We start from the raw sequence: 16,476 nt of genomic DNA on the forward strand, positions 1-16,476 counted from the left end.
TTCTAAAGATATCAAAGAGTATCCTTTCTATTTTGCCAGAAGCTCTACTATGATGTATAATTTTAACAAAAATGCTCCTTCTTTTAAACTTTGACGGCATTTATTTAAAATGTTTGCTCCATTATAACCAAACTTCTCCTACCCATAATGTTGACACTTTTCTCTTGCCTTTATTTGTTTCTTTTTCATTATATTTTATGTGTTTGGCTGTTTATATTTGTATATGTCTGTTGTGTCTAAAATCTAGTCATTTTCTTACAATACCTATCCTGCAAGGTTAGAAGTAGGCATTGGACCTCTAGAACTGGAATTTCAGAGGATTATGGACCACCATGTGGATGCTCTGAATTGAAACCATGTCCTCTGAAAAACTTCTATGTACTCTATCCACTTAATTATCTCTCTAGTCAATACTTTATCATTTTTGAAGGACTCTCCCATTCTGAAAGCTAGGATAAACATTCTAGACAAGGGTAGTAAATGTTATAGGCACAGACTTGTTTCCCCAGAGCTCTTAGGAGATATGCTTGGCAGGATGAATGCTCAGCTCTGCCAAGGGATACTATCTACTGAGCCCTCTTTTTGACCACACAATCCAAGGGAAATGCCCATGGTATAAGAGAGAGGAATCCTGGGGCACTGTATGGCCCTAGTCTCAGGTATCTACAGTAATCTTTCTCTGTACCTGTATAGTGTGGTTGGTACCAAACTCAAACCATCAACCTTGTACAGCAGGCAGATTTACTTGTTGAGGTATTTTACAGGCTTCAGATGTCATTTTCTATTGAGAGTTTATGGGATCTACTCTGAAAGACCTTTTCCCTCACAGTAAACAGTGTACACCTCAGTGCTTTTATTTTAGTATACAGATTTTCTATAATGCATTGTGTAAGGTACTTGGAAGGTAAATGATGACAGTAAAAATAATCAGAGCCTGGGTTTTTTCAGGGATTTCTTTCTGACCAATTATTTTAGTTTCAAAGAGCTGTAGCCTCCTAAGAGGTTCTGCCATAACCTGACCAATACAGAACGGAATGCTCACAGCCAATTGTTGGACTGAGCACAGGGACCACAAAAGAGTAGTTAGGGGAAGGACTGAAGGGACTGAAGGGGTTTGCAACCCCACAGGTAGAACAACATTTTCAAACAACCAGAACCCAGCACCCCCCCCCCCAGTTCTCAGGAACTACCACTAACCAAAGAGTAGACATGGAGGGACCCTGGCTTCAGCTGCATATGTAGCAGAGGATTGCCTTATCTGGCAACAGTGGGAGGGAAGGCCCTTTGTCCTGTGAAGGATAATGCACCAGGTTAAGGGAATGCTAGGGTGATAAGGTAGGTGTGGATGGGTGCATGGGGAAGCACTCTTATAGAATAAGGGGTGGGAGGATGGGATAGGGGATTCGCAGGTAGGGGGAACTTGGAAATAGGATAGTATTAGAAATGTAAATAAAATAACTAATAAAAATATATAAATCCTACAAAAAAACTTTATTTCAAAAAAAATAGTTTAAAATTATAGCATTGGTCATGATCTCTAACAAGACTGGATGCTCAAACTCTACAGTCAATTAATATTAGACTGGGAACCTACAATAAATAAACATTGTAGAATCTTTTAGCGCAATGGTTTTTTTGAAAATTCATTTAGCTTTGATCAGGATGAGCTAAAAGAATGCAGGGTCATCAGACTTCATGCAAACCAGAGCCACAGAAACTTACTCAGGAGATGAGCAGGGGCACTCAGTCTATGCTGTGTCCTATAAAGAAGTTCTTGGGACAGGAGGTTGTGCCCTGTGCATATTCAATATAGCAAGGTAGTAAGTCTGGACAAGGCTTCAAAATTGTCTGGCTTTGTCTTAACAATTCAGTCCAGGCTCCATGGATGACTAAGTGTCCAAGAAAAAACAGTTTTGCAAGTTTGCCTATAAGAACATATTCATGTTTGTGGGTAAGTGCACATCAGCATAGGATCCAGTAACCAGTGGTATTTTTATAATCCCCCTTTCCTATAGGTGTTTGTTGGTACTATATTTAAAGGAAAGTCAGTATCTGTTTTTGTAAAACAATCTTATGGAATATGAAGCTATTTTTTCAGGCACTGCTGTCCATATTGAGTGAATAAATACTCTCATTTTTTCCAGATATGGCTGGTGTGCATTGGATAGGTAAAACAGTAGGTTTCATTTATATATTAGGAGCAGGTTCGTAAACTCTAGCTAAGTTGTCTTTATTTCTGTATTTATCAATGTTTTGCCCAATTAACTAAAAAAAGGTCAAAGAAATTCTAACTACTTTCAGAGTAGGATAAGTTCCCCTGAGCAGTTCTATAAAAGTACATATCCATTCCATTTGTTCCTTAGATGCCTGCAACTAGTACTCTCTGTTTCAATTTTAAAATGATAATTATGTTTCTTCTTTGAATTATATACATATATACAGCAGGCAGGTTTCTCCTTACCATGGGCCAGAACAGGTCCTTTCTTAATACCAATGCAGGCTTAGTCTTACTAAAAGGAACAAATCTTTTCTCTTACAAACTTGGGTTTAATTCATTTAGCATTAAAAGGATGAATGCTATTTCTTTCTCTATGTAACAAAGATTGGAGCTCACCTTTCATCCAGAATAAGTGAGTTCTTTCTGCACTGGTGCTTTTGCTCTTTTGCATATGTAAATATGGATGTGTGTGTAAGTATGTAATTGTGTGAATGTATGCATGTGTACCTGTAAGAATGTAATTGTGAGAATGCATGTAAGCTGGGCCTAGTTGATTAAGTAGAAATGTATAAATGCGATTTATTGAATTCATGTGTGAAATTATATATATTTATGCATATTTGGCTATGTAAAAGTTTTTCATTCTGCAAGTGCTATTCACTTCTCTTGCTTCAATAGAAGTTTATTGCTCCAAACTTCCCCATAGCCTGACAAGCAAGAGGCATAGGGACAAAAGGGAAAAGGCTCTAGCAATTGAGCCTCTACTTTATCTCCTGCTGTTTAGAATGAGGTGCTAAATGCCAGGGCCTGCAGTTTCTGGCCTCAGAGGAACACTGAAAGTAGGTCAGTAATAGTAGCAGAACATAGTGACTTAGACATAGATAAGTAAATCAGTTATAGTAACATAGTAACTTAGATTTAGATAAGTAAACTTATTATTATACAGCAACCCAAAATATCTCCTAAGACTAAGTCTTACCCTCCACAGATGCTCTTCCCCCTCCGCTGCTTCAAGAAGAACCAACAGGATAAGAAGACTAATGTGGGGGCTGGTCCCCGGCACGGGATAGCTGATAATATATCCTAGAATGGAAGGCAGAAAAAAATTTAGTGTCACAATGGGAATAAGTACTATGAAATTTTTTTCTTCTGGACAGTACATGGTTGTGGCGCTTAATGAAAGAAAAACAGCTGTAGTTACACACACCCCTCCTTGGAAGCTTAAGACAGTAAAAAATCCGTATCTCTTCTAACACGAGCTGTTGCCTTTGGAAACATAAGTTCTTTAATAGCATGGATACATACAAATTTTATTGCTCGATGCATAGCTTTTACTATCTCTGGCATATACCACCCTCTTTGAGGTTCCATATTTGAAGCCCTGTGAATAGATTGCTGTGTGCTTCATTATCATTGATGTTTAATCCTCAGATTTGGCTCCTACATTGCAAATTTTATGGTTAAAAATTATTATATTTATAAATGGCATAATTTTAACACAAATAATGTAAAGTCACATCATCCAGTGCCATGCTGAATGAATTAGAAAATGTTCATTTCAGATTTTTAAGTGGATATTGCAGTATGTAAGTCCTGTTCATGTCAAATTAATGGTGTCTGTAGAGCGCTAATGTTGACCAGTCTTTATGCTCCCTGGTGGGATCTGAACAATAGAAAGACCCATCAGTTGAGCAAAAAGTTCATAGAGATCCAATGAGAAGAACTTCCTGTCTTGGTGCCAGCAGAAGCAAGGATCAATTTCTAAGCCTTTTACATACTAAGAATACTTCTGATATCTTAGGTCTATGGCTACTTCAGAGATAGTGAATATGGAATATTATTTTATTGTCACAGTTAAAATACTTAAGAGGTGTCAAATTATTAGATTATGGTGCAGCACACTCCCCATCTTCATGCTCTCCAATGGAGGAAAATACTATTTCTCTTGTGATGGCTCTTAGAGTCTTTGCCTTACCAACTGCTTCCTTTTGCTCAAACATGGTTCTTCTTTAGTTTTGTGAAGTTCATCTTCTTCCATAATTGTGAAATTGAGTTTCACTGTTACTTAGAAGAGCCTGTCCAGTATGAAGGAACCATGGCCAGTAGGTGGCATGCTTTTGTGGGTCCCACTCTACCTAGTACAGGACTTTATATCACTTAGGTTTTTTTTTTTTAGAACTGTTGTACAGTATTGAGCAAATAAATATTACAATGATATAGATGAGGGAGTGACTCTTGTGTTTTCCTAAACAGATAAACTGTTTCTTTCCTGTTGGCTAATTGACCTTCACCCTATATATCTATTACTCTGCCAAGTGTCAGGTCCATTATTCAGACTCCATTAATTTCCAGCTCTTCTCCATTAGATCTCAAATTATTTCTCAAATTGTCCACTGTCCAAACTGCCTCTATTGGTTAGCATCTCCTACTCTGGCTTTCTGCATTTTAACTATGAGACTTTTTTTAAATAGATATATTTCTTCCAATTTCCCATTTTTCATTGATCAAACCCTGTTTTACATTCTATTTCTTTCCACATAGGCAATGTGCAGAAGAGCAACCCATGGCACTATTTGCCTCTTCCCCCAGACACTCCTGTTTGCTATGCCTAATCCGCAGTGGTCAATGTCACTTTAAGCTTAAATCCCATACTCATAATTCCATCCTCATCATTCCTGTGCCCACATTCCTACTGACCACATACCCTTAATATTTGTTGTGGTTTGACCAAGTGCAGTAAATATTTTTTTTAAATGAGCAGTTTTAAATATTAACACACAGCACTTGGATTCATTTCCTTATGCTCACTAATACTTCAGACAGCAAAGGAATACATGAAAAGTTAAAATCCAAGTTACCCACCTCAATTTTACAAGAGTAATACTTATATTCTTCATGGTGTTTTTAATTCTGAAGTCCACAAATAATGAATATTATTGAAAGAAATATAGTAGGTAAAAATAAAAAACAGAGAAGAGAGGGAGACCATTTTAGGGAACCCTAACGTGACTATATAATGAGCTATTTCCTCATCCTTCTCCCCAGTAATTGATTTTCATTCCTCTCATGAGCATTAGTTTCTGTGATAATTTATTGTTGTTTTTCTTGCTAATGTTGTTTTGATGGTTGTTTTGTGTACATTTATAATATTACTCACTTTACCTCTCCTTCATGCTAATGATAAAAATCAATTTTGGTGAAAGAACAATCTGCTCTCTGACCAGTAATAACCACTAAACAGCAGGCATATCACTATGCCACATTGTGACCTGTCTCTCTTACCCCTGGTAATCTGCCATTGTTTGTATTACTTTTTTTTCTGTTTATTTGTATGAGTGTTTTGTCTATATATATGTTGGTGAACCAAGTGCATGCCCAGGGCTAGTGTTAATCTGAAGAGGGGATCAAATCTTTTGGAACTAGAATTATAAATGGTTGTTAACCACATTCGGGCTCTGGAAAACAAAAGCAGGTCCTCTACAAAGCAACAAATAGTTTTATTCACTGATCTATGTCTTTTGACAAAATCTTTTGCTAGTTAACAACTTTATATGGATTATTCATCACATTCCATAAAAATATTTTTAATTTTAAATATGTAAAGCACAAACTATTTGTATTTAGCATATATCTGATGATAAAAAATATACCTGCTACTTCAAAATCTTCATAGCCAGTCTTGGTACTTTTAAACCTGTAACAGAGGCTCAGTCATTGAGAGCAAGAAAATAAAAAAATAAATAAATAAATAAAAAAGGTCAAGGATATTCCCCTTCAGGTCAAAGAAACAACAAATTCTTCAAGTTCTGTTAAGGTCTTCCAAAAGAGACTTTCAGATGTGCAGAACAGGATTCTATTTACTCACAGCCAAATTCTCAACGTGGCTTCTGTGAAAGGACTTCTGTGGTCTAGCTTCTGCATTTATGAATCACTATGCATGTGCTATATTGTGCTTTGCATTGAAGAAAGCACACACCAGGGATCTAGTCACAGCCTCTATGTGAACATATTGACTGTATCACAGATATTTATTTTATATTTTCAGGGAGCTGTTCCCGAAATGTATGTGTGGATTGTGTATGATATAAGACATGGTTTTTGTTTTTTGTTTTTTTTTTAACCACATGTTTGATCTTCTTGTCACTGAGTCTTCCCTTTGACATTTGTCCAATGGTCATGGAATCCAAAGCAAAATGAACTACACAGAAACAGACACTGTAATATGGATTGTTACTTAATCTTTTTTCCTTTGAATAATTCAAAAATAACTATAAATTATGCTTGGATTTAGAATACAATGTCTTGAATAAATGAATTCTAATATATGTGTTGAAGTACCTGTACTTACTTTCCAAAAGTATTCAATATCTATTTCTCCTGTGAAATATCAAACATCATTAATAATTGAATACATTACATTTGGTGCACAGACTCATTTAGAATATATTTTGGGCTGGAGGGAGTTAGTGGATAATATCTCTAACCTTTAATTTTTTCAAATTTTTCCTGTTTAAAAATATCTACAATTACTATTGTATACTATTTAAGATGTAAACTATTTTGACATGAATGAAATAATGTTTTGTTTAAATAAAGATAAAAAGCAGAAGTAAAAAAGAATGTAGATGTTTAAGATTTTTAAGGATCACAAACTGAAGACCCAGAAATGAACCCACACACTTCTGGTCATCTGACCTTTGAAAAGAAGGCAAAACCTTCCAGGGGGAAAAAATAGCATATTCAACAAATGATGCTGGTTCAACTAGAGGTCAGCATGTAGAAGAATGTAAATCGATCAATACTTATTGCCATGTACAAAACTCAAGTGCAGGTGGATCAAGGACCTCCACATAAAACCAGATACACTCAAACAAAGAGAAGAAAAAGAGGGGAAGAGCCTCAAACATACGGGCACTGGGGAAATTTTCTGGAACAGAACAAAAATGGCTTATGCTCAGAGATCAAAAATCAATAACTTCATAAAACTGCAAAGCTTCTGTAAGGCAAAGGACACTGTCATTAACACAAAATGCCAAACAAGAGATTACAAAAAGATCTTTACCAATTCTACATCTAATAGTGGGCTAATATTCAACATATACAGAGAACTCAATAAATTAGACTCCAGAGAGACAAATAACCCTATTAAAATTGGTGTACTGATCATAAAGAAGGGGAGGGGGAGGGATTAGGGGGATGATTGCCCGGAAACCGGGAAAGTGAATAACACTCGAAATGTAAATAAGAAATACTCAAGTTAAATAAAAAAAAATTACGAACCCATAAAACAAAAACAAAAAAAAAATTGGTGTACTGAGCTACACAAAGAATTCTCAACTGAGGAATATTGAATGGCTGAGAAGTACCTAAAGAACTGTTCAACATACTTATTCATCAGGGAAATACATATCAAAACAATCCTGAGATTTCACCACACCAGTCACAATGGATCACTCCCAAATTCCTTCTATGAAACCACAATTACTCTTATACCTAAACCACACAAAGACCCAACAAAGAAAGAGAACTTCAGACCAATTTCCCATATGAATATCGACGCAAAAATACTCAATAAAATTCTGGCAAACCGAATCCAAGAGCACATCAAAACAATCATCCACCATGATCAAGTAGGCTTCATCCCAGGCATGCAGGGATGGTTTAATATATGGAAAACCATCAACGTGATCCATTATATAAACAAACTGAAAGAACAAAACCACATGATCATTTCATTAGATGCTGAGAAAGCATTTGACAAAATTCAACACCCCTTCATGATAAAAGTCCTGGAAAGAATAGGAACTCAAGGCCCATACCTAAACATAGTAAAAGCCATATACAGCAAACCAGTTGCTAACATTAAACTAAATGGAGAGAAACTTGAAGCAATCCCACTAAAATCAGGGACTAGACAAGGCTGCCCACTCTCTCCCTACTTATTCAATATAGTTCTTGAAGTTCTAGCCAGAGCAATCAGACAACAAAAGGAGGTCAAGGGGATACAGATCAGAAAAGAAGAAGTCAAAATATCACTATTTGCAGATGATATGATAGTTTATTTAAGTGATCCCAAAAGTTCCACCAGAGAACTACTAAAGCTGATAAACAACTTCAGCAAAGTGGCTGAGTATAAAATTAACTCAAATAAATCAGTAGCCTTCCTCTACACAAAAGAGAAACAAGCCGAGAAAGAAATTAGGGAAACGACACCCTTCATAATAGACCCAAATAATATAAAGTACCTCGGTGTGACTTTAACCAAGCAAGTAAAAGATCTGTACAATAAGAACTTCAAGACACTGAAGAAAGAAATTGAAGAAGACCTCAGAAGATGGAAAGATCTCCCATGCTCATGGATTGGCAGGATTAATATAGCAAAAATGGCCATTTTACCAAAAGCAATCTACAGATTCAATGCAATCCCCTTCAAAATACCAATCCAATTCTTCAAAGAGTTAGACAGAACAATTTGCAAATTCATCTGGAATAACAAAAAACCCAGGATAGCTAAAACTATCCTCAACAATAAAAGGACTTCAGGGGGAATCACTATCCCTGAACTCAAGCAGTATTACAGAGCAATAGTGATAAAAAACTGCAAGGTATTGGTACAGAGACAGACAGATAGACCAATGGAATAAAATTGAAGACCCAGAAATGAACCCACACACCTATGGTCACTTGATTTTTGACAAAGGAGCCAAAACCATCGAATGGAAAAAAGATAGCATTTTCAGCAAATGGTGCTGGTTCAACTGGAGGTCAACATGTAGAAGAATGCAGATTGATCCATGCTTATCACCCTGTACAAAGCTTAAGTCGAAGTGGATCAAGGAGCTCCACATCAAACCTGAAACACTCAAACTAATAGAAGAAAAACTAGGGAAGCATGGGCACTGCAAAAAATTTCCTGAACAAAACACCAATGGCTCATGCTCTAAGATCAAGAATCGACAAATGGGATCTCATAAAACTGCAAAGCTTCTGTAAGGCAAAGGACACTGTGGTTAGGACAGAACGGCAACCAACAGATTGGGAAAAGATCTTTACCGATCCTACAACAGATAGAGGCCTTATATCCAAAATATACAAAGAACTCAAGAAGTTAGACTGCAGGGAGACAAATAACCCTATTAAAAATGGGGTTCAGAGCTAAACAGAGAATCCACAGCAGAGGAATGCCGAATGGCTGAGAAACACCTAAAGAAATGTTCAACATCTTTAGTCATAAGGGAAATGCGAATCAAAACAACCCTGAGATTTCACCTCACACCAGTGAGAATGGCTAAGATCAAAAACACAGGTGATAGCAGATGCTGGTGAGGATGCGGAGAAAGAGGAACACTCCTCCATTGTTGGTGGGATTGCAAACTGGTACAACCATTCTGGAAATCAGTCTGGAGGATCCTCAGAAAATTGGACATTGAACTGCCTGAGGATCCAGCTATACCTCTCTTGGGCATATACCCAAAAGATGCCCCAACATATAAAAAAGACAGGTGCTCCACTATGTCCATAGCAACCTTATTTATAATAGCCAGCAGCTGGAAAGAACCCAGATGCCCTTCAACAGAGGAATGGATACAGAAAATGTGGTACATCTACACAATGGAATATTACTCAGCTATCAAAAACAACGGCTTTATGAAATTCGTAGGCAAATGGTTGGAACTGGAAAATATCATCCTGAGTGTGCTAACCCAATCACAGAAAGACGTACATGGTATGCACTCATTGATAAGTGGCTATTAGCCCAAATGCTTGAATTACCCTAGATGCCTAGAACAAATGAAACTCAAGACGGATGATCAAAATGTGAATGCTTCACTCCTTCTCTAAAAGGGGAACAAGAATACCCTTGGCAGGGAAGAGAGAGGCAAAGATTAAAACAGAGACTGAAGGAACATCCATTCAGAGCCTGCCCCACATGTGGCCCATACATATACAGCTACCCAATTAGACAAGATGGATGAAGCAAAGAAGTGCAGACCGACAGGAGCCGGATGTAGATCTCTCCTGAGAGACACAGCCAGAATACAGCAAATACAGAGGCGAATGCCAACAGCAAACCACTGAACTGAGAATAGGACCCCCGTTGAAGGAATCAGAGAAACAACTGGAAGAGCTTGAAGGGGCTCGAGACCCCAAAAGTACAACAATGCCAAGCAACCAGAGCTTCCAGGGACTAAGCCACTACCTAAAGACTATACATGGACTGACCCAGGACTCTGACCTCATAGGTAGCAATGAATATCCTAGTAAGAGCACCAGTGTAAGGGGAAGTCCTGGGTCCTGCTAAGACTGAACCCCCAGTGAACTAGACTGTTGGGGAGAGGGCGGCAATGGGGGGAGGGTTGGGAGGTGAACACCCATATGGAAGGGGAGTGGGGAGGGGGATGCTTGCCCGGAAACCAAAGAATTATTATTAAGTATTAAATAAATTAAAAAAAAAAAGCTCAGGTGACAGCAAATACTGGCAAGAACATGGAAAAAGAGGAATACTCCACCATTGTTGGTGGAATTGCGAGCTGGTAAAAACAATCTGGAAATCAGTCTGGAGGTTCCTCAGAAAATTAGACATTGTACTACCCAAGGACCAAGCTATACCACTCCTGGGCATATACCCAAATGATGCTCAAACATATAACAAGGATACATGCTACAATACATTTGTAGTACCCTTATTTATAATAGCTGGAAGCTGGAAAGAACCCAGATGTCCTTCAACAGGAGAATGGATACAGAAAGTGCGGTACATGTACACAACAGAATACTACTCTGCTATCAACACCAATGAGTTCATGAAATTCACAGGCAAATATCATCTGAGTGAGGGAACCCAATTACAAAAGAACACACTTGGTATGCACTCACTGATAAGTGGATATTAGTGGAAAAGCTCGAATTACCGAAGGTACAATTCACAGACCACATGAGACTCAAGAAGAGGGATGACCAAAGTTTAGATGCTTCAGTCCTTCTTAAAAGGGGGAGCAAAATTATTCATACGAGGATATATGGAGACAAAGTTTGCAGCGAAGACTGAAGGGATGGCCATTCAGAGACTGCTCCACCTGGGGAATCCAGCCTATATACATACAGGCTAAAATCACAGACAGTATTGCTGATTCCAAGAAGTACATGCTGACAGGAGCCTGATATGTATGTCTCCTGAGAGGCTCTATCAGAGTATGACAAATACAGAAGTGAAAACTAGCAGCCAACCATTGAACTGAGAATGAGATCCCCACTAAAGGAGGTAGAGAAAAAATTGAAGGAGCTAAAGGGGCTTGCAACCCCATATGAACAACAATACAATCCAACCAGAGCTCACACAGACTAAACTACCACCCAAAAGTACACATGGACAGACCTATGGCTCCAGCTGCATATGTAGCACAAGATGGACTTATTGGGCACCTATGGGAGGAGAGGCCCTTGGTCCTGCAAAGGCTAGATCCCCCAGTGTAGGGGAATGTCAGTGCAGGGATGCAGGAAGAGGTGGGTGGTTGGTGAGGGGGAACATCCTCATAAAAAAGTAGGGGGTTAGATGAGATAGGGGGTTTATGGATGGGAAACTGAGATGTAAATAAAAAATATCCAATAAAAAATATCCAATAAAAAAAAGAAAGTAACCTCAGGATCTTCCCATAACATGCTGAGAAAGCCTTTGACAAAGGCTTCATGTTAAATGACAATCCCTTCATGTTAAAAGTCTTGGGAAGATCAAAAATTCAATACCCATAGTTAAGCATAGTAAAAGCAATATATAGCAAACCTAGTAGCCATCATCAAACTAAATGGAGAGAAACTTGAAGCAATCCCACTAAAATCACAGACTAGCCAAAGCTGTCAACTCTCTCCCTACCAATTCAATATAGTACTTGATATATTAGTGAGAGGAATTAGAAAACAAAAAGAGATCAAAGGATTACAATTAGGAAGGGAAGAAGTAAAAATAACACTATTTGCAGATGATAAGACAGTATACTTAAGTGACCCCAAAAATTCCACCAGAGAACTCCTAAACCTGGTACCCCAACTAGTTTTGTATATCATCTTGACAAAAACTGGAGTTATTACAGAGAATGGAGCCTCCCTTAAATAAATTCCTCCATGACATTAGTGATCAAGGGCAGAGGACCCCTTGTGGGTGGTACCATTCCTGGATTAGCAGTCTTCAGTTCTATAAGAAAACAAGCTGAGCAAGGCAGGAGAAGCAAGGCAGTAACAATCTTCCATGGCCTCAGCATCAGCTCCTGTTTCAATACCTGTTGAATTCCAGTCCTGACTTTCTTTGGTGATGAACAGCAATATGGAAGTATAACCTGAATAAAATCTTTCTTCTCCAACTTGCTTCTTGTTCATGAACAAGACTGGAAATCAGGCAGCACATTTCCCTTCTGTTCACAATGCTCTCCACTGGAAGAAATAGCTCTTTCTTATATGATGGGTGAGAGAGTCTTTGCTTCAGTAACTCCTGCTCAAGCATGGTTCTCCCTTAGTTGTGTGAAGCTCATGGTTCTTCATGATATGAAAGAGTTTCACAATTAAAAAGAAGAGCATGCACTAGGACTCCTATACAAAAGAACCATGGCCAGTAGGTAGCATCCATTTGTTTTGTATGCCATGCTATATCTTGTACAGGACCTTATGCATCACTGAAAGGGTTTTTGATAAGAATGATCATATAGTATTGGGCAAGTAGATGCTTTAGTGAAGCAAGTGGCTCTTGTATTCTTCTGAACAGCTTAGCTGCCTCTTCCCATTGGGTTGATTTACCTTGACCCTATATATCTATTATTTTTCCAGGTGCAAGGTCTATTATTCAGAACCGTAATTTCCAGTTTTTCTCCAGTATATGCTGAACTTTTTTTCTGTTCAAAGAGTTTAAAGTTCCTCTGGTAGTCAATGTCTCCTATTCAGGCTTTCTGCATGTTCACTGTTCTATTTTCTTTTAAAGATATATTATTTTCCATTTTACATTCTTCACCTGCTTAACACTGTCTTATAATCTATTTCTTCACACATAGGCCATGGCACTATTCGTCTCTTCCTTCATCCTCTCCTGTATATTATGCCTATTCTTCTTAATGCTACTGTTAAAAAATAATTTTGGTGAAAGATCAACCTGCTCTCTAACTAGTAATACTCAGTAAATAGCTGTATATACTCAGTAAATGCCACATTCTCACCTGTCCCTCTTACCTCTGTTATTCTACCATTGTTTGCTTCACTTTATTTTCTGTTTACTTGTTTCCATGTTCTGAATGAATATATGCTGTTGAACCAAGTATATATCTGGTGCTACTGGTAATCATAAGAGGCCATCAAATCCTCTGGAACTAGAATGGTAAATGGTTGTTAATCCCATTTGGGCAAAGGTCCTATCCAAGGTAAGAAGTGTTTTTATTCACTGAACCATCTCTTTTGATAAAATATATTTGCTATTCAAAAAATTTATATACTTTATTATCACATTCCATAAAGTTATATTTAATTTTATATATGTAAATCAAAAGAATTTGTATTTACCACACACCTGATGATAATAAAAATATATCTAGTGCTATAGATTCTTCCTATTCAGTCTTGTTACTTTTAAACCTATAACAGAGGCTCAGTTACTGAGAGCAGCAGGAGAAAAAAGATCAAGGATCTTCACCTTCATAGCAGAGAAAGAAAAAATTCTACATGTCCTCTTGAGGACTCCAACTAGAGGCTTCTGGGTGTCCATATCAGTGTTCTGTTTGCCTGCAGTCACATGCTCTACCTGGCTTCACTGAAGGTACTTGTGTGGCCCAGCTTCCCTGCTCATGCAGAAATAAGGATGTGGCTTACAGTGAACAAAGCATACTCTGGGGAAGAGTCTCTCCCCTATGTGAACAGAGATCACTCACTGATCTCTTTTTATATTTTCAAGGAGCTGTTTCTTCTCTTCTGTGTGAAATGGGTATGATAGACAACATGGAGCTTTCATCAACTCTTCAATCTTCAACAAACTAAGTCTTCCCCTTGTCATTTGTTCTGTGGTCATGGAGTCCAAAACAAAATGAAGTCTATACAAACAAAAGGGCAATATAAATGGGTATAGGGAGAACTGTTACTTTATCTTTTCACATTTGAAAGATTCACAAATAAATATATACTATGTTTAGAAATGGAATAAAGTATTTTGTTACATGAATGTATATGTGTACGTATTGATATAATAACTACTGTATATCCCTTCCATAGGCATTCAATGTCTATTACTTCTTTGAGATATTAGATATCATCACTGACTGGAAAACAAGCAAACAAACATTTGTTTCACTGATCCACTTAGAAAACATGGAGCGGGTGTTACTGTAGATAATATCTCTAATGAAAAATTCTACCAAGTTTTTCTTTTATTTAAAACTATCTCTAATCTCTGTAATATGCAAAGTATGTTGATATGAATAAATAAAGTTTTGTTTCATAAAGATATCACAACAGAAAGAAGTGAAAAGAATTTTTAATTTTTTAAGGATCTGAATGACCACATAGTAGAGAAGGGGTCTCTGCATGGGGTAAGGCTTAGGGTCAAAACCTATGAGAGAGAATAAAAGTAATTATCTGAGTGTTCATGACCTCAGAGAAAGATCAGACACAAGATGGGAAGCATGAATGTATTCAATCACATCAGCTTTATGTAGTTGACAATTAAGTGCATGTACGTCCTGCCATTTAGGAGTCACATTTTTGTGTTGTCTTGTTCACTGTGTATTGAGTTTTTGCTTTTGCAAAACTTCATCTTAAGAGGACCAGGGATGGGGAATGAAAAGAAAGACACTGTTTCCAATAGTATTTATTGCCAGGCACCTATAAAAGGGACCTCTGTATTGTTTTCCAGGTCTTTTCAGGTCAGGTCTGTGTTATAGTGAAAAATTCCCTTATGAGTTGGAGCTCTCTTGAAGAAAGCATGGCAGAAAATTTTAATGAACATAATATACTCTTTACAGTAACCTGGCCTGACATTGTTCTTCTTCTTCTGAAGAGAAATAAACACACTTCCTGTCAGAAAAATCTATGCATCCCAACCTTAGTCCTGAGAATGGCAGAGATATCAGGTCCTCATTAAATTAGGAACCGAAACAGCCATGCAGCTGTGGCAGACTGCAGATAATTTGCATATTTGAGGAACACAGCCCACTGAACTATGCCTTCTTATTAGACAATCTGGACACTTTTGTATTCAGTCCCAGACAGGACACAGGACAGTCAAGATGGCTCCAGTACAACTTCTAGGGCTTTTGCTGCTCTGCCTCCGAGGTAAGATGGACCATATCAAAAAAACAAAAAGAAAAAAAAAACAAAAAATACAAAAAAAAAAACAAAAACAAAAACAAAAAAAGCTTTCAGAACTGTGTCTGGTGATTTGAAAAGTTATGTTTTTCATTTTTCATGTTGTTAACTGTTTGTATTTGATGTGTATTTCCAATATCAGCCATGAGATGTGACATCCAGATGACCCAGTCTCCTTCACTCCTGTCAGCATCTGTGGGAGACAGAGTCACTCTCAGCTGCAAAGCAAGTCAGAATATTTACAAGTACTTAAACTGGTATCAGCAAAAGCTTGGAGAAGCTCCCAAACTCCTGATATATTATACAAACAGTTTGCAAACGGGCATCCCATCAAGGTTCAGTGGCAGTGGATCTGGTACTGATTTCACACTTACCATCAGCAGCCTGCAGCCTGAAGATGTTGCCATATATTTCTGCTTTCAGTACAGCAGTGGGCCCCACGGTGATACAAACCATAACATAAACCACCCAGAGATGCAGATGTGTGAGGTTGGGTTTTCACAGCTGTTTTTTTTTTTTTTTTTTTGGTTCTTTCTATTACTGACATAATGTTTCAGATGTAGCCAGGCTTTGAAGATTTTGAATGATTTGGGCATCAGAGACCCATGATATTGCTCTGTACTGGGTATGCTTCAGCAGTACAAACAATACTGATTGTCTGTAGACTTCATGAACTGTTGCGGTCATTATACCTGAGGAATCTAAGTGATATTCTCAGATGGAATTGTTATATAGCAAAACAAATGACAATGTAGATGAATCAAACACTGTCTGGTGTTATAAACACAAGTGGAGTCTACCGAAAAGCTATTGAATGGCTTTTGGATGGTGCAAAGTAGAGGTATGCAATGTTGAAGCTTCAGACAGACAGAAACGTGCTGTTCATTTTGAAATCAGATTTCGGTTGCATGACAAAGATTTGAAGT

General features: G+C 37.6%; 1 gene segment (V, D, J or C); it reads left to right on the top strand.

Annotated features, from left to right (window-relative positions):
* The first annotated feature begins 15,365 nt into the window (after positions 1-15,365).
* Positions 15,366-16,114, top strand: Igkvl-ps7 (immunoglobulin kappa variable like, pseudogene 7). The segment is given in 2 exon segments: positions 15,366-15,517; positions 15,693-16,114. Coding segments are annotated over 2 exon segments (453 nt in total).
* The last annotated feature ends 362 nt before the right edge of the window (positions 16,115-16,476 follow it).

Source organism: Rattus norvegicus, chromosome 4, assembly GCF_036323735.1.
Source record: "Rattus norvegicus strain BN/NHsdMcwi chromosome 4, GRCr8, whole genome shotgun sequence".
NCBI lineage: Eukaryota > Metazoa > Chordata > Mammalia > Rodentia > Muridae > Rattus > Rattus norvegicus.